At 44.9% G+C, this 21,445-nt stretch overlaps 1 protein-coding gene across 1 annotated transcript; it reads left to right on the top strand.

Annotated features, from left to right (window-relative positions):
- Positions 1-3,439: 3,439 nt before the first annotated feature.
- Positions 3,440-17,406, top strand: Znf8 (zinc finger protein 8). The gene is made up of 4 exons (XM_059245138.1): positions 3,440-3,612; positions 6,893-7,019; positions 7,258-7,353; positions 13,987-17,406. Exons 1-4 carry the CDS (start codon positions 3,547-3,549, stop codon positions 15,420-15,422), a joined length of 1,725 nt encoding a protein of 574 aa, XP_059101121.1. The 5' UTR covers positions 3,440-3,546; the 3' UTR covers positions 15,423-17,406.
- The last annotated feature ends 4,039 nt before the right edge of the window (positions 17,407-21,445 follow it).

Below are 21,445 nucleotides of genomic sequence, written 5' to 3'. Positions count from 1 at the left end.
CCCAGTGCCACTTTGAGATCTTTGGCAGCAGTTAACTCTGAAACTCACACGCGGTTGAGCCTGTATGATAATGAGTATTCAGAGATGGGTAATGCCTGGGGGGCGCTCACCAACCTAAGACAGAGCGCTTGTGTGGCCTGGGCAGGTGTCTCCATGATGGGTAAGGTGACCTGCTGACTACCCATGCAACCTAAGTCAGAAGCTCATTTTTTAGCAAAAGGGGGACCTGTAGGGCCCTGGCCCCTGTTTTGGGTAACTGTTGCCTTGCTTGCTGACCTTGACCTTGATATCCTCCCTATGCTAATTCCCTGCCGGGTTCCACCCTCCTGAATGCTTAAGGGAAGTTCCTTGTCTGTGTATCCTGCATAATGGGCGTTAACAGCTTAGATGCAAGATTGTAAAACATCGGTAGCGAACTTCTGCCCTCCGGGGTTCTCCCATTGTGCTGTAAGCCTGTATTTAAGACCTCTTCCCTCCTTCAATAAAGGCATTCAGCATAAAAGAAAAAAGAAATGAACATTTTCAAAAAAAAAAGAGAGAGACTCCCCCCAAAAAAAGTAAATCTGTCATTCAAAAGTAACAGCAAAAGAATGAAAATAAAATAATTGTAAACACTGAAAAAAAATAAATGCACTTGGCAGCCTAGGTCCTTCAGTTGTACATACTATACACACACACACACACACACACACACACACACACACACACACACACCACTCTCTGAACAATGCACCTAGAAACCTCAGAACCCATCTCTGTCTACATCAGGCTACACATACTTCCATCTAACAATGATATATGTTTCCCTGCCCTTGGAACTGTTCAAATTAGACAGTTTTAGTTCAAGAATACTCTCAACATATCTGTGTATGAAGAACGGAAGAGCCAATCCAGCCTAAACTAGTTTCGGATGCATGCACAAGAAGGCAAAACTATAACCTTTTAGGGAGAACTTCCTATCTACCACCTTATGCCTATGCATAATTGGGCACATGTATGATTAAAATCATATGCATTATAAAGGGACATGCATAGTAGAGAAAATGAATATATGACCTAATCTATCAATCAAAATAGAGAAACATCCAAACTACATCCCTAGTAACCAGCACCACCTTCCCTTGAGTCCCATAAAAGGAAATCCTGAACAATAATCTGGACACTGAGAATCTTAACTCACATGATCCACTGTCAATCTTGAATAGTGTATCCTACACAATCTATAATATCACTTTGCTCCAAATAAAATTATCTTATTTCTTGTGTTTCTGTGAACTTCTATTTTCAATTCTTTGGAAAAGAGGCCAAGAACCAGGAAATACCAAATCCAGACCCTGAGCACCAGCTGTAATACTACTGTTATTGTCAGACCCACTTATGTGGAGACTGGTGGGGAAGATGCCAGCAGAGAACAAAGTTAAGTACGGGCATGAAGGGAGGGAGAGAGAGAAGTCAGGAGGAGAATGAAAGGATGTCATTCAGGACATGCTGTTTTCTGGGACTGTAGCTCCATAATAGATCACTTGCCTCTCATGCAGGAAGATGTAGGTTCAATATTCAGTACTGGGGGGAGTGAAGGAAGGGCAGGGCCTGCTGTTCCATATCTGGTGCTCTCTGTCTCTTTAAGGGTGTAGTTTATTTTTCTGTCTTTTCCCACTATATCATCAGCCTGGTGAATACTAGCAAGTATTCATTTGCTTTTCTTTTGTTCTTTTTTTTTTTTTTTTTTTTTAGATAAGGTCTCTCTATGTAGTTCTAATTGTCTAATTGCCTGGAACTCATTATGCAGACTAGGTTAGCCTCAAACTCACAGAGTTCTGCCTGCCTTTTAAAGGTGTGCACCACCACTCCCAGCCCTTTTCTTTTCTACTTGTACCTAGTTCTTAGTTTGAAGGGGGAAAAAAGTGCGTGTGTGTGTGTGTGTGTGTGTGTGTGTGTGGTGTGTGTGTGGGATATGTTTTCTTTCTTTTGTCCTCCATCTCCCAACCCCCCACCCCTCGGAGTGCAGCCTTCAACATGCTGTTTTGCAAAGCATGAACTCCCGGATCCTATTGCTTCCATCTCTTTTTTTTTTTTTTTTTTTTTTTTTTTTTTGGTTTTTCGAGACAAGGTTTCTCTGTGTAGCTTTGCGCCTTTCCTGGAACTCACTTGGTAGCCCAGGCTGGCCTCGAACTCACAGAGATCCGCCTGGCTCTGCCTCCCAAGTGCTGGGATCTTTTTTTTTTTTTTTTTTTTTTTTTGGTTTTTCGAGAGGGATCTTTTTTTTAAAGATTCATTTATTTATTATGTATACAGTGTTCTGCCTGTGTACATGCCTGCACGCTAGAAGAGGGCACCAGATCTCATTACAGATGGTTGTGAGCCACCATGCAGTTGCTGGGAATTGAACTCAGGACCTCTGGAAAAGCAGCCAGTGCTCTTAACCTCTGAGCCATCTCTCCAGCCCCCTGCTTCCATCTCTTAAACGCTGGGATTACAGGTGTACCTTTTATAAACCCCTGGAGGCACACGAATGGCCTGACCACTCCCCTGAGGACTTCCAACTGTCAGGTTCCACCCAGAGAACATTCTAACTACCCTAACGCCTGGACCCAGCCCCCACCCTACAGAGTAAAAGCCCAAGCTCTGGACTTGAAATCCCACCAATCCCCACCCTGGAAAGCTTCACCCTGAAAAGTTCTACCCCCAAGCCTCCACCCATCCCACCCCACCCCTAAGAAACTCTATATAAAACTCTGCCTTCTGCTCAGTTAGCCCCAGTTTCTCGCTGAGCAGAGGCATCCACCCTTCTGGGGGGGTTTTCCTTCCCAATAAATCTGTGTGAAGTTTGTTGACTCTCTGGTATTCCTCAGCTCCCGACTACCAGGGTATCTTTCCATCCGTGCTGTAACAATTACACCTTTAAATGGCTGATATTCATCTTACCTGAAGAAACGAAATCTGGGAAGCCTCGTTTTCCCCTTTCCGGTCATTAGTCCTTCAAAGTCTGTTATATTAAGAAAGCTCTTAAATGGTCATGTAATTTTGTTTCACGTAAATGTCAGTGTAACCGGAGTACACAGAGTGAAAGGAAGAAATCCCCAGGTCTCTTGTACATTTAATTCCAGCAGCAGATCGGATTGACCAATTCTAACAGCAAGGCCTTGCTGCCGAGCGTTCCCCTCACTGCTCAGATGCATATGTACCCTAAACTCAGCCATCAGGGTGAGAGGACGATTTTCAGGGTAACCGGGACCGAGTGATGCCCGCACCCGCAAGTAACGGGATAAGAGCTAGGCTCTGCCGGTACTCGGACAGGCTCCTTAATCAACAGGACTCCCTTAGACCAGAGGTCAGGACTTCCCCATTGGTCAACCCTGGGCTGGAGGTAGCTCCTATTGGTCCAGTGCTGCGTCTCAGCGCGTGGCCTTCTGGGAGTTGTAGTCTCGGCGTCCCTGGCACTGCCGCCATTGTCCAGCGGGAGGCTGGTCGGGTGGTCCTTACGACGGGGGTGCGCTTTAGATTGGGGGTCGTCTTGGACGTCTGTTGCTGACCGGTTCGCCCGAGATGGACCCGCAGGACCAAACGGCAACAATGGCGATGGCCTCGCGGCGGCAAGCCACACAACTTAAGGTAATAGTAATGACCGAGTGGACTCCGGGCCCCGCTTCCCCCACAGAGTGGCCTGTGACCCCCGGCGCTTTTTCCACAGGGGAAGCGAACGCAGTGGCTCAACCGCCCAGCCCGGGTCCGAACCCAGTCCCCACCCCCGTCTCCAGTACGCATGCTCCAACCTCCTGTCTCCCTGCAGTGCGTGGGAGGGGAGGGGTGGTCATTTCCCAGAGGACAGGATCCGGGGTTCACCCCCTCTCTGGCCAACACCTTCCCACACATCCAGAGAGACATTTCTCAGTGATGACAGGTGACTGGCTAGCATTACAAAGCACCCACATTGCGGATACGGTCCTCAGGGCATGTCCTAAAGCGTAGAATCGACAGACTTCGGGGAATCTCAGTACCATGAAGGCCCCTATTTTGCAAGTAAGGCATAACTTCATGAGGACACAGGCACCAAGTTAGTAAAATAAGAGTAGCTCCCAGGGTCACCCCCTGCGGGGCCGTGGAAAAACTGTGGTAGGTAGGGCTGTCAGTGTTTGTCAAGCTTTTGGTCATCGAAGTTCCATCACTTTGTAGACGAACTGGCTGCTTATTACTGTTCTCCATAGTCCACCTAACAAAAGCCAAAACTAATTCATATGTAAGTTCTGCAACTTTGAAATTATGTATTGGGGGGCGGGGAACGGGATATTGGTTTGCTTAAGGGGAGATTTGCATTGTTTTGCATTTTGTGTGCAAAATGGGCTTATTGAAAGTCTTAGATTGCAGATTATCAGGTTCGTGTTATTTTAGTTTTCTGTGAAATGTGACCATTGTGGAGAACTGAGGTCTGTCAACAGCCATATGAATGAGCCGTGGTGAAGGTGGATTCCCCAGCCCCAGTCAAGTCTCCGGTGGCAGCCATTAGGCTGGCAGTTTGTCAGGGAATAAGCAATATGAAAGACATTAGAAGAAGTGTATTTAGTCTCTTTCTGTGTAACAAATAGCACACAAAATGACCTGAAATAAATACTATTTCACAATTTCTGATAGGTAGGAACCCAAGAGTGACTTAGCTCATGGGTCTGCCCAGATGACAGCCTAACAGTTATTACTTGAGACTTGACAAGGCCCAGAAGACTCATTCACATAGCTGTTGGCAGGAGGATTCAGTGTTTCCTCCTGTAGGCCCCACCATGGAAGCACTTAGGCCTCATAGTGTAGTGTGTGGTTTTCTGTAGAGTAGTGATCCAGGAGATGGCAAGGTAGAAGCTCTGTTTGACCTCAGCTCAGACTTTACACTGTCATTTCCACAGTATCCTATCAGTTATACAGGTCAACACGGCTACCTGCAAGTCGGGATATAACTGAGTGGCCATTTTAGAGGCTAGCCACCACAGGAGCAAGGACCAAAAGTGGAGGCCTTTGATGTCCAGTCCATTAGTTTCTTGTGGCTGTTATAATAAGGCGCTACAAACTTTGTGGCTATAGACAGTGTACATTCTAAACCAAGCACGGTGGCACGTGTTTACAATCCCAGCACCACATGAGAGGCTGAGGCAGGAAGATGATAAATTCAAGGCTAGGCTGGACCCTGTCTCAAACAACAACAACAACAACAACAACAAAAAAGACACATTCTAGAAATGAGCACCACTGAGCAGAGCCACACTTCTACCAAGTTTCTAGGGGAGGGTGTCTGTTGATTAACTTTTCCAGTTATCAGAGCTATAGCCCTGGCACTCCTTCCCTTTTGTCCAGCTTCAAAGCAGCAATGTAGCATTGCTTAAGTGATCACATTGCCTTCTGACGTCTCGAATCTCACGCCTATCTCCTAAATATGTGATTGCATTTAGGGCCCATGTGGATAACATCTACATGTTCTGTCAGCTTCATCACATCTGCAAAGTACATGTTACTGTCATAATATTCATAAGTTTCAGGAGCGAAGACCTGGATATCCTTGGGGGAGTAGTCATCCTTTATTGAAAGGTGACAAGGATTCATTCAGGTGTTCAGGGCTGGGGATGTAGCGCAGTGGGAAGTGTTTGCCTAGCATGTGTGAAGCCCTGGCACCACTTTAAAAAACAAAACAAAAAAACTGGGTGTGGCGGTGCACACCTGCAATCTTGGGAGCTAAAAGCAGGAGAATCAGAAGTTCAGGGTCGCCTTTGGCTATATATCGTGTCAGAAGCAAACATGAGATACTTAAAATCCTGTCTCAGGAGGAAAAAGGATGGTTTCAGTGTTAAGAGGGCCTGGGGAGATGGCCCAGTGGTCAAAGTGCTTGCTGCACAAGTGGAAGGACTATAGTTCAGATCCTCAGAAACCGTGTAAATGCTGGGTGGGCATGGTGGCCCACCTGTAATCCAGTCTCAGAAGACTGACAGGGGATCCCCAAAGTAAGCTGGCTGTTGAGACTCACAATATCAGTAAGCTCTGGATTTGATGGAGAGACCTGCTCAGTGAGTAAGGTGGTAGAACAAGTGATGATGATTCTGGACACCAACACTGGGCCTCCATGCATACGCATATTCAGGCTTACTCTCCTTCATGTGTGCCTACACACACGTGCATCACACACATGAAAATGGGAAAGGGAGGAAAGGTGTTGAGAAGAACTGGTATAGGGCTGGAAAGAACCACTTGGGCATAGGATAGGATACTAAGAGCTGAGCTAAAACAGTGGGTTAAAAAAAAGTGAGGTGGCAGCTGGCGGTGGTGTCCCACGCCTTTAATCCCAGTGCTGGGAAGGCAGAGGCAGGCGGATCTCTGTGAGTTCGAGGATAGCCTGGTCTACAGAATGAGTTCCAGGACAGCCAGGGCTACACAGAGAAACATTGTCTCAAAAAAAAAAAAAAGGGGGGGGTGGAAATGGGACCTAATGATCAAATAACAGACAATGCTGACAAGACCTGGTCATCAGTAAAAGAATGTGTGGAGGACAAAGATCTGATCACCCGAGGCTGTCCTCTGGCCTCCACACACACACATGCATACACTCAAATACTCATAAACATAGTCAAAGAACAAAAAACCTAGTTACCATTTCTTTAGGTCGTAAACCTACATGTCAGTGGTATAGCCAGGTCTGTCTGGTCTGCTGGGATTGTCTTTGTTGATCCTGCCGAAAGTTCTCATGTTGTCATGGTAACCCATACCTACCTGTAGTGACCCATAGGCTCCCAGTGAGACCTGAGGAGCATCATGCAGAGTGTACATTTTCTCAGGCCCCCTGCCTGCCTGTTTTCTCCCATCCTTCCTCTTCCACAGAGGTAGATGGTCTGACTAATGGAGAGTACGTGTGATGTTTCAGGAGCCAGTGACTTTCCGAGATGTGGCTGTGGACTTTACCCAAGAGGAGTGGGGGCAGCTGGACCCTACCCAGAGGACTCTGTATCGTGATGTGATGCTGGAGACCTTTGGGCATCTTCTTTCTGTGGGTAAGGCCCACTTCTCAGACTGAGCTATGCTTATGCGCCTCTGGTATGGGGCTCTAACTTATCCTCAAATGCTGATGGATACACTTGTTGGGAGGAGGCTGCCCTTTCTGCCACCGAGCAAAACCCTCAAGTGCTTGGAAGGTGCCCACATGTCCTGATGGTCAAGAGCATGAGGTGCAGCCTGGGTTTGTTTGTCCTAGAGCAGCCTTCAACCTCCTGGGTCTTTTCCTATTTCCAGGTCCTGATCTTCCCAAACCAGCAGTTATCTCCCAGCTGGAGCAAGGTGCTGAGCTCTGGGTGGCAGAGAGGGGAGGCAGCCGAGCCTGCCATCCAGGTAAGAACCCCACCAAGTAGATGCCCCAACTGATTATTGTAGCTGAAGTTTTCCTGCCTGGCCCACAGTCAGGACAAATCTCTCTCACCTGTCAGTCCCTCAGCCGCTCAGACCCGACTAAGTAAACACAGAGACTTATATTGGTTACAAACTGTATGGCCATGGCAGGCTTCTTGCTAACTGTTCTTATAGCTTAAATTAATCCATTTCTATAAATCTATACCTTGTCACGTGGCTCGTGGCTTACAGGCATCTTCACATGCTGCTTGTCCTGGTGGCGGCTGGCAGTGTCTCTCTGACTCAGCCTTCCACTTCCCAGCTTTATTCTCCTCCTTGTCCCACCTATACTTCCTGCCTGACCACTGGCCAATCAGTGATTTATTTATTAACCAATCAGCAACACACTTGACATACAGACCATCCCACAGCAGATTATAGCCAAAGATACAGAGCAAAACCTGTGAAGGGAAAGGCTTCAGGGGGCAAAGTCTAGAACAGTGGTTCTCAGCCTTCCTGATGCTGTGACCCTTTAACACCTCATGTTGTGGTGACCCCCAATCATAAAATTATTTCCTTTGTTACTGCATAGCTGTAATTGGCTACTGTTATCAATCGTAGTGTAAATAGCTGATATTTCCAATGGCCTTAGGCGACCCCACCTAGGGTTTGTGACCCACAGGTTCAGAACCACTGGACAGAACCAGGCATGAGCTTCTAGTTCTTCAGTCTGTGGAGTCAGACAGAATGTGCTCAGTTCCCCAGCAGTGAGCTGTGATAGTACATGAGCACTGTTGTCTCCAGAGAAGATGGCAAGGTTTCTCCTGGGGGCATCCTCTGCCTTGTACATACCATGATTCTGGTGCTTGAAATAAGCCACAACAGTAGAGCAGTGAACTTTTCTTACCAATTAGGGTGGTGGGAACCCACCCCAAATCTAAGTTCTCTAATACTCCCTAAGGCCAGCCTGTGAGCAAATGTCTTAAGACTGTCAGCTTGCCCAGAGTGCCCCATGGCTTCATCCTCCTGTGCTCACAAAAGCCATTCTTCCTCTCCAGCAGGGAGAGGCCCGCCTGGCTTGCGTTTCTGCTCCATCTTCCTTGCTAGGCCACTTCTTTTCTCATCAGCCTTCACAGCATCCTCTTCCTGGCTTTCATGCCAGTGTTCATTCAGTTCTTGCATATTAGATTCTCTAAACCTGTTCCTCATACTCTTCGGCCAGTCTGTTATCAGAAAGGATTCTATTTAGGTATTAAAAACTTGGCCTGATGTGGTGATGCATGCCTTTCATCCCAGCACTCTGGAGGCAGAAACAAGTGGATCTCTGTGAGTTCAAAGCCAGCCTGGTCTACATAATGAGATCCAGGCAAGCTAGGGATATAGAGATAGAGATAGATAGATAGATAGATAGATAGATAGATAGATAGATAGATAGATAGATAGATAAAGATCGTGCCTCAAAAACTAAACAAAAAAATTAAAGCCATGTTAAGACAAGTTCAGAAGAAAAGGAAAGTATTATTTTTAAAAAGCAGACCCCTGACTCAGCTGGTTCTGGTGCTGACTTGGCATCTTAGAGCTATGCTAGCGCTGATGGTTCTGTGTTGCTCAGGGTTACAGTGTGACTACAGCGGCTCCAGCCATCACATCCATGCTCCAGGTGAGAAGGAAGGGGAGTGGTGGGAACAGCAGCACCAGGTATCTGTCCCCTTGTCTCAAAACTCTTTGGTCAGGACTAGATTACTTGCTCTTTTCCCGACCCTGTTTCCTGGGGAGAATGGGAAGGAAAGGTCTAAGTTACATAATTAGATGGGGCTGATGCACTGGTATGCTGACAGCTGGATTGCGTATGGAATGGCAGCAGTCTGCAGATACACCCATTCAAATGCTTCTGATGCCATCCCAGGCTACAGAGAGACACATTCACCTCTGTGATGAGGTGGGACCCTCACTCTCAAGTTGGCGAGTCTGTGGCAGACCCACTTCTCCTTCTTTTATTGGTTGTTGCCAATGCTGCTTCCATCTTATTTTCCAGGAGCAAATCTGCCTCATCTGGACAAGTGCTTTTCACTAACAGGCTTATGCTACCACTGAATCTAGGTTTTAAAGTAACTGAGCCTTGACTGTTTGGCTCACACAGCAGGTGTGGCATCAAAATTGTTATAGAGTTTTAAGAACTTAATATTTAGACCATTATAGATGTCCTAGAAGCTAAGGGCTTCCCGTTAAAGTAGAAACATACTTTGCATTAATACTTTGTATAGGTGTCCTATAGCTACTGTAGCAAAGTACTGTGACAAAGTGGATGGGAAAAAATGTGGCTGATTATGATGGTGAATTCCTGTAATCCCAAGAACTCTGCAGGAAAGCCCCTGCATTTGTAAGACCGTATCCAAAAAAAAAAAAAAAAAGCCCACAAATCCATTCATTTATTTTCTCATAGCTGTGGAAGTTAGAGACCAAAGTGGTTCATCAAGCCTGACCCTGGCAGCTGCAGGGGAGGTTCTGTTTCCTTGTCTGTCCTAGGGTCTAGAGGCTGCCCAGATACTGGCCCACAGTCCTCTTCAGAGCACACCACTCAGCTCTGTTCCCATCATCACGCGTTCATCCTGACTCCGCCTCACCTGCCTTTCCTACGTGGAGCCTCTTGGTGATGTTTAGAATCCAAAGATAATTGCGCACTTTTAAGAGTCTTAATTTGGGCCTAAAGAGATGGCCTACCAGCTAAGAGCACTTTCTGCTCTTGCAAAAAAAACAAAAAACAAAAACAACAACCAAAAAAACCCTGAATTTGCATCCATGTCAGGTAGCTCACCAGCTACCTGTAACTCTAGCTCCAGGGGATCAGTTGCTTTCTTCTGACCTTGAGCCCCTGCACAGATGTGACATACATTCACATACAGACAAATTAATAAATATCTTAATTTTTTGAATTCTTAATTTAATTATATCTATAATATCCTCTTTGCCATGTAGCATCACACATTTACAGGGTCCAAGGACTGGGATGTGGTTATCCTTGAGAGGCCATCATTCAGCTTACCACACACTTTATTCAACAAGAGAGTCATTTTTCTTTTGTTTTAAAGGAAAGGAATGCTCATCCTTGACCCCTTCCCAGTGCAGCCGTGTGATTTGGTGGGCTAGGTAACCAGTGAGGTGAACCCCTCTGCCTGTTGCATTTGCTTTGTTTCTTACTGTTTCCTTCCCATAGTTACTTGACTTCACCTGGTCAACTATGGTCTCAACTCCTCCTCTTACCACCGTTTCTCACTGGAGGCACTCTGGCTTCCTAAACAGCAGGATCAGTGGTTTGAGGTGTGGATGGCTGGACCTGTGGGGACCCCAGGTGAATTCAGCATTGATGCTTTCAGCTGTTGCTGGCCTGACCTGGTTACAGCAGCTCAGCCCTCAGGAGTAGCCTGAAGTTTCCTTCTCTGAGTCTTCCTCAACACCCTTCCCATTGGTAACATGGGTCTAGACCAGGGTTTTCCCTGAAGCTGCATCTAACAGTATCAGCTCAGGGGTCCATTCAGCAAATATTCCTAAGGATTCGCCCACATAATGCCTTTGATGCTAGGAGGGTAGCAGAAAATAAGACAGCCTCAGTCATCTAGGGGTCTGAGAAATGAATAACGATATCAGGAGGTGATGGCTGAAACAAAAATATGCCTGAGAAGCATAGAGTAGATGATGCCCCCAGGACACACAGAATGCCTCTTTTAGAAGATAACACTGAAGAAGGCAGATGTCTAGAGATACATGCCCCCGGCAGAGAAAGCAGCATGAGCAAAGGAGTGTGGGATATGTTGGGAGGAATAATAAGGAAGCCAGCAGGGAACAGTGAAAGAAGAGGTGAAGTCATTGAGAATGGTGGGGGCAGGGGAGGAGAGCACAGTCTATCATCAGAAGTGATTGGCATGGTGAGCAGAGAGGTAACCAGGGTAGAGAAAAGGGCAGGTCTACCTGGGGTTTGGGAAACAACTTTATTAAGATTCATATACCATAAAACTTTCCCATTTAAAATTAGAGATAGAAGTTCAATTGTATACATGAAGCCCTAGATGTGATACCCAGTTCAGCAAAACAAACAGGAAACTGCTGTGGGATAACGCTTTTGTACACTGGTTTAATAAAACGCTGATTGGCCAGTAGCCAGACAGGAAGTATAGTCGGGATAAGCAGACAAGGAGAATTCTGGGAAGAGGAAGGCTGAGTCAGGAGGTGCCAGCCTGCTATCCAGGGAGCAGCATGTAATGGCACACAGGTAAAGCCACGGAACATGTGGCAACATATAGGCTAACAAAAATGGGCTGAGTTTAAATGTAAGAGCTAGTCAGTGATAGGCCTAAGCTAATGGCCAAGCAGTTTTAAATAATATACGCCTCTGTGTGTTTACTTGGGTCCAAGTGGCTGCAGGATGGCGGGTGAGAGAGATTTGTCCTGACCACAGGCCAGGCGGGATACAGGAATACTTCAGCTACAGAAAACAAAAGCAAAAACAAAACAAAACAAAAAAAAAACACCTATTAGATAATCCAGTGGTGTCAGAGTGTCTTCACAGATTGTACCTTACCAGTATCTACTTCATCACTGTCTGGATGATTTAAACAACAGGCATTCGTTTCTTACAGTTCTGGAGGCTTTACTCTGATTTGGTTCCTGGTGGAGTTCCCTTTCTTATGTGTAGATAGCTGCCTTTTCCTCAGAAGAAGGGATCAGGGGGGAACTCCAGTGTCCTTTTTTTTTTTTTTTTTTTTTTTTTTGGTTTTTTGAGACAGGGTTTCTCTGTAGCTTTGGAGCCTGTCCTGGACTAGCTCTGTAGACCAGGCTGGCCTCGAACTCACAGAGATCTGCCTGGCTCTGGCTAGCAAGTGCTGGGATTACAGGCATGCGCCACCACCGCCCGGCCCAGTGTCCCTTTTTAGAAGGACACTAATCTATCATGAGGGCTCTGTCTTAAATACCTAATACTTCCCAAAGCCCCATTTCTAAATACCATCGAAGCAGGGATTAGGACTTAAACATACAAATTTTAGAACACAAACAATCAGACCTTAGCTCTCACCACAATAGTTGCTAAGTCTACTTGCAGTCACCACCCATCTTCCCTAGATTTTGACAACCATTCATTTGGATTGCCAATGGATTTGCTTGTTTGGAACCTTTCTTAATCAGTGGACTCTTAGTCTGTGACATTTGTGTCTGGCTTCTTTTACTCAGCATAATGTCTTCAACGTTCCTACATGTTGTGTGTATTCATACTTCATTCCTTTTTATGACTAAATATTCCACTTAATAGATCATTATTTGTTGGTTTGTTTTGTTGTAATTCTGGGAATTGAAGCTAGGGCCTCATAAATGCTAGGCAAGTACAGTACCACTGAGCTATATTCCCTATACTCATGTTTTATTCCTCAGTTGATGGGCATTTGAGTTGTTTCCATTTTGGAGCTATTAAGAGTAGTGCTGCTGTGGACATAAATGTATATAAGTTGTTATGTTGTTGCTGTTGTTTGTTTTTCTGTTTCTTATTTTCTTTATATACCTAATGTACATGGTGCTGTTTTATATGAGAATATTTCCATAAGCTATATAACATATTGAGCATATTGCCTTAAAATATGAAATTTTGTATGCAATCACTTGCATTTTACTAAAGCCCCTCTGTGTGCTGTGCAAAGGCCTCAATTTCTCTAGTTTTTCTGTGGCCAGGCTCTTGGTTTTCCTTTGAATCCCTCCAACATCACTGAGACAGATATTTTTAAATATTTAGCACCTGTCAGTTCCAGACACTGACTGGACACTAGTTAAGTTGGAAATTGAATGAATGAACACATTCATGTGTGTTTTAAGCAGATAAGAGGCCTCAAGAATGCTAAGAGTGGGGCTGGGAAGGTGGCTCAGCAGTTGAGAGCCCTTACTGCTCTTGCAGAGGACCTGGGCACCCACAAGTTGGCTCACAACAAACTATAACTCCAGTTCCAGGGATCCAGTGCCCTCTCTGACTTCACTGAGCTCCTGCATGCACATGTTGCACACACATACACTCAGATAGATATATAAATTTATATATAAAATATATCTGTAAAATTTTTAATGTTAAGATTGAGCAACAAAGTGAAACATGTTCCTCAATGAAGTCTAATTCCTAATCCCTAAAGCCAGTTGTCCATCAGGTGGGCCCAGTGTAATCAAAAGAGTAATTGTAAGAAGCATGAAGGTCACAGCAAGAAAAGGATATGTGGCGACAAAAGCAGAGGTCATTGAGAGAGGTTTGAAGATGCTACACTACTGACTCCCCAGGTTCTTCTGTGGAGCTTCTAGGAAAAACCAGCACCGCTGACATCTGGATTTTAGGCCTTGTAAGATGGAAAGCAGTGTTACTTTTGGTCACTAGGTGATAGGGTTGTAACAGAATCCTGCAAGAAACTGGTACATTTTTAATTCATTTCCAGTGCCTGGCCCAGGAGTGAAGCTATGGTTGAGGGCAGGGATAGTGTCAAGAGGAGAATCAGGACTTACCAGGGCAGGTTGTTAAGATCCTAAATTAGTGGCAAAGTTCCAGGGTATTAGGAACCCGCCCCTCTCCTTGTTTTTCCCTTAACTACTCAGAGCTCTTTGTTTTTCTTTCAGGCTGGATTCTGGGACCTGAAAACCACACATCACTCAAGGAGCAGGGCCTCACCGAGAAGGAATCATTCCCCATTACAGAAAGGGATGGGTTCAAAGGGGCTATTTCTTGTCATTCCATAACAGAGCTAGATCAGAAAAATGATTGCCAGAGTCAGACACTCAAGAAGGACCACAGTAACATAGGGCAGTTAGAAGGCCCCAAAGAAATATCAATTCAAAGTCAAAGCTATGAAAGTCTTGGACTTGGGGGTACCTGTGTTCTTAGCTTAAACACAGATCTATTATCAGATCTTTCTAGAAGAGAACATGGCTACACTGATGGCTCACAAGTTAAACACTCAGAACATAACCCAAACTTAGTTAGTCAGCATAAAGACTCGCCAGCAACACAGCACGTTGATGACAGCGGCTGTCAGAAAGCCTTTGATCAGACTATGCCCATTACAGAACTCACAAAAAGTCAGGTACAAGATAAACCCTATAAATGCACTGATTGTGGGAAGTCATTTAACCATAATGCACACCTCACGGTGCACAAGAGAATCCATACAGGAGAGAGACCTTACATGTGCAAAGAATGTGGGAAAGCCTTCAGCCAGAACTCCTCCCTTGTTCAACATGAGCGAATCCACACCGGAGACAAGCCCTACAAGTGTGATGAGTGCGGGAAGTCTTTTTGCCACAGTACACACCTTACAGTCCATAGGAGAATTCACACTGGAGAGAAACCTTATAGGTGTCAGGACTGTGGAAGGGCCTTCAATCAGAATTCATCCCTAGGGCGCCACAAAAGAACACACACTGGGGAGAAGCCATACACCTGCAGTGTGTGTGGGAAATCCTTCTCTCGGACCACTTGCCTCTTCTTGCACCTGCGGACTCACACTGAGGAGAGACCGTATGAGTGTAATCACTGTGGAAAAGGCTTCAGGCACAGTTCCTCCCTGGCCCAGCATCAGCGGAAGCATGCTGGTGAGAAACCCTATGAGTGCCGACAGAGGCTGATCTTTGAGCAGACACCAGCTTTAACAAAGCACGAGTGGACAGAACCCCTCAGCTGTGACCCGCCTTTGAGTCAAGAAGAAAGGACTCAACGGAGTGATAGGCCCTTTAAATGTAATCAGTGTGGAAAATGTTTCATTCAGAGTTCTCACCTCATCCGACATCAGATAACCCACAACAGAGAGGAAGCACCACATGGACGTAGCCGAAGGCGAGAACAGCCCTGTGGACGGGGCTCAAAGCTCGTTCGGAATCCACACTCAAATTCAAGAGAGCTCCCTGTGGCCCAAGCAAAGGCAGGACAAGCAAGCAGGGCACTGGCCTTGTTTGACCTTCATGAAATTATGCAGGAGAAAAACCCTGTGCATGTTATTGGGGTAGAAGAACCTTCAATGGGCAATTCTATGCTATTTGACATCAGAGAATCTACATAGGAAACTCTTCAGATAACTGTTGAGTTACTAGGTACAAACATAAGTCCACACATTGTATTGGTGGCAAGAGAAGATGGCATAATATCAGTGGTGACCTCTGTCTTTGTAAGGAAGTAGTGCCTCCCAAACACTTGAGGTTGGTGGTTCTCAAATGTATCAAACTCGGTCCCTGTTTAACAACAGACTTTTTCTTTGTTTTTCTGAGACAAGGTCTCATGTGGCCAGGCTGGCCTCGAACTCACCACGTATCCAAGAATGACCTTGAATTTCTGATCCTTCTGCCTTCACCTCCCTAATTCTGGGAACAGGGCAAGGTGCTACTATATCCAGCAACAATAGACATCTTAAGATGTTTTCTCCATTACCCTAAAATGAGTTTACCAGTAATAAAACCTCTGCACAGGCATAATGTGGAAATAACATATGACCCCTTTTTGTAAAAGATGGCAGCTAATTTAAAATAGAATGATATGTACTGAGTCAGTATGGTATCTTGCCATGTCCTTATGTGGGCCCATTTTTACCAGGTCAGTGTCCTGTAACTTTCAGACTGGTGCAAGGCACGCTGTTGTCTACAAAAATACCATAAGGGACATTACTATGCCCAAAGTGATTTTTCAGAGTAATGATGAACTCTTATGAAAGTTTTGGACAAACAAATACTATTGCATTTGTGGGAAACTCTGCCTAAATTTGAAATATACACAAAGTAATGCTTCTTTCTATGTGAATTCAAGTCAGAATCCCAGTTCACATTTCACACAGGTTAAGTCACACATGACTCAGTTCTGGACTTCATTGCAGCATGTATGCCTCCTGTCCTCATTTCAATAAGTCATCTGACAGAGAAGCATTCACAAAATTCTACACCATTCTCTAAAGGAGTCACAGAGCCTATGAAAACCCCTGTCTTGAAATCTCTGGGGTTGCTGTTAGTCAGAGGTACCCATCTGCAATAATTTGTCCTCAGAGGACACTTGGTAATGTCTAGAGTCATTTTTGTCACTGCAACTTGAAGGATGCTACTGGCATCCAGGTGGAGGCCAAGGCTACTTACTGTTCAACATACTAAAGTGCCCAGGGCAGCTCCTCAATGAACTTTCTAGCCCCAAATATTAATAATACTAAGGTGGAGAAGCCTGATATAAACTCAATCCAGAGGGTTGGGGTGTAGCTCAATAGTAGAACACTTGCCTAGAATGTAGAAGGCCCTGAGTTCAGTCCCCAGGACCAGAGACACAAATAATAGACCATGTTTTCTAGACTGTAAATTGAACAAAGCTGTATTTACAGTCATGTGAATTTGTTCTTAACAAACAGAACCATGAGGGGCTGGAGAGAACCATGGCTCAGAGGTTAAGAGCACTGGCTGCTCTTCCAGAGGTCCTGAGTTCAATTCCCAGCAATCACCTGGTGGCTCACAACCATCTACAGTGAGATCTGATGCCCTCTTCTGGCATGCAGGCAGAACATTGTATACATGATAAATAAATCGCTTTTTTTTTTTTAAGAAAACAAAGAGAGCCATGAATTTATATATACAAAGTAGTGTTTAGTAAATCTTTCACCATTTTGCAATATTTATATTTGGGGTGAAGAATTCCCTTATCTTTCTATATAATCTTTTAGCACTTAAAGGATGAATGATATGTTTTCATTGGATCTCCCACCCACCTCCTCACCCATGTCCTTCCCTGTATTGTTTTCACATTCATCCCAGAAAACTTTTCGTTCATCTTTCTGAATATATTTCTAAAGGGCTAAGACTTTAAGTATATATAACCATAACCATATTGATCCACAGGGACAAAGCCATTTGCATAATTACACTAAGCCATCCTTTTTGGGGTTTTGTCATGTTGATGTTTGGGTAGTGCTTCTGGGCCAGAATTTGAATGAAAGCAGTAGCCTTACTTAAATAGGCCAAAAAATACTAGGAAAAATTATTCTTTTACATCTCAAGGAAAAATACATTATTTATATCTAGCAGATACCATCTAATATCAAGTATTAAGATGTTCCTGGTTGCTTCATAAAGTTTGTATGTTTTATTCTAACCATAATCTATACAGTATGTTTGGTTTCTTTCTTAAATCTAGTTGTGCTGTTTCTTAGTCTTTTTTTACTTGAATAACTTAAATTTTGTTCCCATCCAATCCATCCTCCTTGTTTTGATATGGTAGACTGACTTCTGGTTTGGTATCAAGCCACTGAGCACACTGGGGGGGGGGGGCATAAGGTTATGTGACTCCCTTTGTTCTCAAAGCTCCTCTCCCCGCCCCCAACTTTGCATGAAGTCTCTGCAAGAGGACTATTGGAAAGCCTTTCTCTTGGCTGTTAATGTCAGGAAAAGGTAGACATTTTATACAGAGCAAGATATTCTTTTTTTTTTTTAATTTTTATTTTGCAATACAATTCAGTTCTACATATCAGCCACGGATTCCCTTGTTCACCTCCCTCCCGCCCCCCTCACCTTCCCCCCAGCCCGCCCCCCATTCCCATCTTCTCCAGGGCAAAGCCTTCCCCACAGACTGAGATCAACCTGGTAGACTCAGTCCAGGTAGGTCCAGTCCCCTCCTCCCAGGCCGAGCCAAGGGACCCTGCATAGGCCCCAGGTTTCAAACAGCCAACTCATGCAATGAGCACAGGACCCAGTCCCACTGCCTGGATGCCTCCCAAACACATCAGGCCAATCAACTGTCTCACCCACTCAGAGGGCCTGATCCAGTTGGTGACCCCTCAGCCATTGGTTCATATTTCATGTGTTTCCGTTCGTTTGGCTATTTGTCCCTGTGCTTTATCCAACCTTGGTCTCAACAATTCTCGCTCATATAAACCCTCCTCATTCTCGCTGATTGGACTCCCAGAGATCCACCCGAGGCCTAGTCATGGATCTCTGCATCCAGATCCCTCAGTAGTTGGATGAGGTTTCTAGCTCGACAGTTAGGGTGTTTGGCCATCCCATCACCAGAGTAGGTCAGTTCGGGCTGTCTCTCAACCATTGCCAGCAGTCCATTGTGGGGGTATCTTTGTGGATTTCTGTGGGGCTCTCTAGCACTTTGCTTCTTCCTATTCTCATGTGGTCTTCATTTACCATGGTCTCCTATTCCTCAAAGCAAGATATTCTAACAGCCATTTTAACATTCACAGGAAACCCTTATCTAACTGCTTTCCTCCACATGTTCTCTTAAGAAAAAAAAAGGGGGTGAGGGAAGTCATCAACCTCTGTCCATGCAGTTCCTGACAAAAAGAACATCTGTTGTTATCTCTGGTTTCTTGTAGAACAAGGGAACCCACTTAACCTAAAAGGAAACAAACTATGGAATGGGTACTACCCATAGCTATAGTCCAATGTCTGTGGCCCATGGACACTGAGTCAACTGCTCCAGATGTGCAGAACAGTTGCCGTTCAGTACACTGCTTTGTGAACAGTCATCGTGGTTCTTGCCACTGTGTGGGGACTGTCCAGCATTAGAACCCATGGCAATCACAGCTTCTCACATTCGTATTTGTTTGTCTAAGAACCCCAAAACTGATGGCGTCTCCATTGGAGTATACCTGGCTTCCAAGATACTTTGGATCAGCCTTTTTGTTAATCTCCAGGGTGCCCACAAGACCCTGTTGATGTCCTGAATTTGCTTCTCTGCATTCAAATTTCCCTCTGGAGTTGGCCTTCCACTTCCCTTGCCAAGTCTGACTTTTCACAGGCACTCAGTTCGACCTTGGCTTATGTGTCTTTTTTTTTTTTTTTTTTTTTTTTTTAAGATTTATTTATTTATTATGTATTCAGTGTTCTGCCTGCATGCATGCCTGAACACCAGAAGAGGGCACCAGATCTCATTACAGATGGTTGTGAGCCACCATGTGGTTGCTGGGAATTGAACTCAGGACCTTCGGAAGAGCGGTCAGTGCTCTTAACCTCTGAGCCATCTCTCCAGCCCGGCTTATGTGTCTTATCTGGCAGCTTTTCATTCACATAGCTAAGGGAAAAGCATCAGCTGGCTGACTTTGTGATAGTTCTATGAAGTAGTACCATATTCTAAATGAGGAGAAGTAGGCCCAGGACATATTACTAATAACCAGAACAAAGGTAACTAGACATGTCACATTTAGAAAGTCATGAAGTCAGACTTTGATATGAGCACCCAGTTTACAGCAGTTGAGACAAGATTTCAGTGACTCACTTAGGGTGTTGCTGTGCTTCTTTCTGCCTTTTTCTTGTAGTCCTAAACAGACTGATAAAGCCCCAGCCATTGCATCTGTAATCAACACTGTAAATAGGGAAGTAGACCAGGCCATTACTCACCTCTCCCATGATGTTTGAAAGAAAGGCCTTCCCAAAAGCTTTTTCACATACCCACTTATGAGTGGTTGGCCAAGAATGAGTCACAGGCTCATCCATCATAGTGAGGATGTTTGGAAAGTAGTGTTCTGCATTCTTAACCTCTGATGGTTACAAGTAAGAGATCGATTTGGGCAGTAGGTGATAAACTGGCAGATGGCCAGCTCTGCCCCTTTCTCTTCCAGTCCCTCAAAAGATTCACCTGTTCTCCCTATTCCTCAGTGCAGCCTCCACCTCAGGCCTCTTCCCTGTTGATTCACAAGACCTGTTTTGCCCACAACTGGGTGCTGCCATCCCTCCACATGAGCTGTCCAGCTGAGGCTGCTGCCCCCTTGGTTCTGGGGTGCATAAGCCCATTAGTAAGCTTCTGGTCTTCTCCTGAGGTCCCTAGCGGCATGGTCTAGGGGCCATGTTATACCTACACCTTCCCCATGCAGCATCCATACTCCAGGCTTTGCATTGTTCACCCTATTTCTGTGTCTCTGCCTCCTACTTCAGACCTAGAAATGGCTGTCGGCTCCTCCAGTATATTATAAACTAGCATATCCAGCTTACCCTAGAGAAAATTGCCCTTTTTTATCCAAACTGGTCTGCTCCCCCATCAGTTTCATAGATGTCACTATCTGCCATCCCATCACCGAAGCCATAAAATATGCCTTCATCACTCCTTCATCCTGGTGCTTTTATCATATAAACACTTCAGGTCTGTTCACTTCATCCCAGCTACCGCCGGCAGTGCAGAACAGGTGGCAGAGATGCACGAAATGGCTTACCCAGGGAGTAAACCAGACTCTGAGAGCCAGAAACTGGCCCTTACTTATAACTCCTTAACGACTCCATCAAACGTGTGTGGTTCAGTCTAGGTAAAGCGAATGAAAATGGGGTGGGGACACAAATGGGGTGGGGACACCCCGCAGTGATACCATGATACCAACACTGGAAACCAGGTGTTGTGCCCATCACCTTGACTCCAAAACCTGTTGTAGAATGTTATAAGGTGTGTTAGTTTTGTTTATGTTGCATTTTTTTAACTCTGAAGCTGTATTATTGTGCCTGTCTAAAACACCTGATAGTATAATAAAAAAATGAACGGCCAATAGTGAGACAGGAGAGAGAAATAGATGGGGCTGGCAGGCAGAGAAAATAAGGAGAAATCTGGGAGGAAAAGAAAAAGAAGGAGCTAGAGAAAGAGGAGGACATTAATGGCCAGCCACCACCCGGCTACACAGCAAGCCACAGAGTAAGAATAAGATTTACAGAATTAAGAGAATAGGGAAAGCCAAGAGGTGTAAGGGTGATGGGATAATTTAAGAGAAAAAAAAGATGGCAAGAAACAAACGAAGCTAAGTCTGGGCATTCATAATTAAGAATAAGCTTACAAGTGTGATTTATTTGGGAGCTGGCAGCCTCCCCAAGAAGCAAAAACAACAAAAACAGTCCTGTTTTAACACTTCTCACAGTGGATGTTGTATGACTGAGATTATGGCTTAGTGAAATCGGAACAACCAACAATTTTCACTTTTCAGTCCACATCCAGGAATGATAGCCCCACTGATTTTTTTTTTTTTTTTTTTTTTTTTTGGTTTTTTGAGACAGGGTTTCTAGCCCCACTGATTTCTTTGTAGATATTTTGAAAGATTCCTTAGGGGGAAATTACTGTAAATTGGGGGAATTTCATGTT

This window comes from Peromyscus eremicus, chromosome 1 (assembly GCF_949786415.1).
Source record: "Peromyscus eremicus chromosome 1, PerEre_H2_v1, whole genome shotgun sequence".
Taxonomy (NCBI): Eukaryota; Metazoa; Chordata; class Mammalia; order Rodentia; family Cricetidae; genus Peromyscus; species Peromyscus eremicus.
The sequence above is the reverse complement of the archived record's forward strand: the minus strand, read 5'-3'. Positions and strand labels throughout refer to the sequence as shown.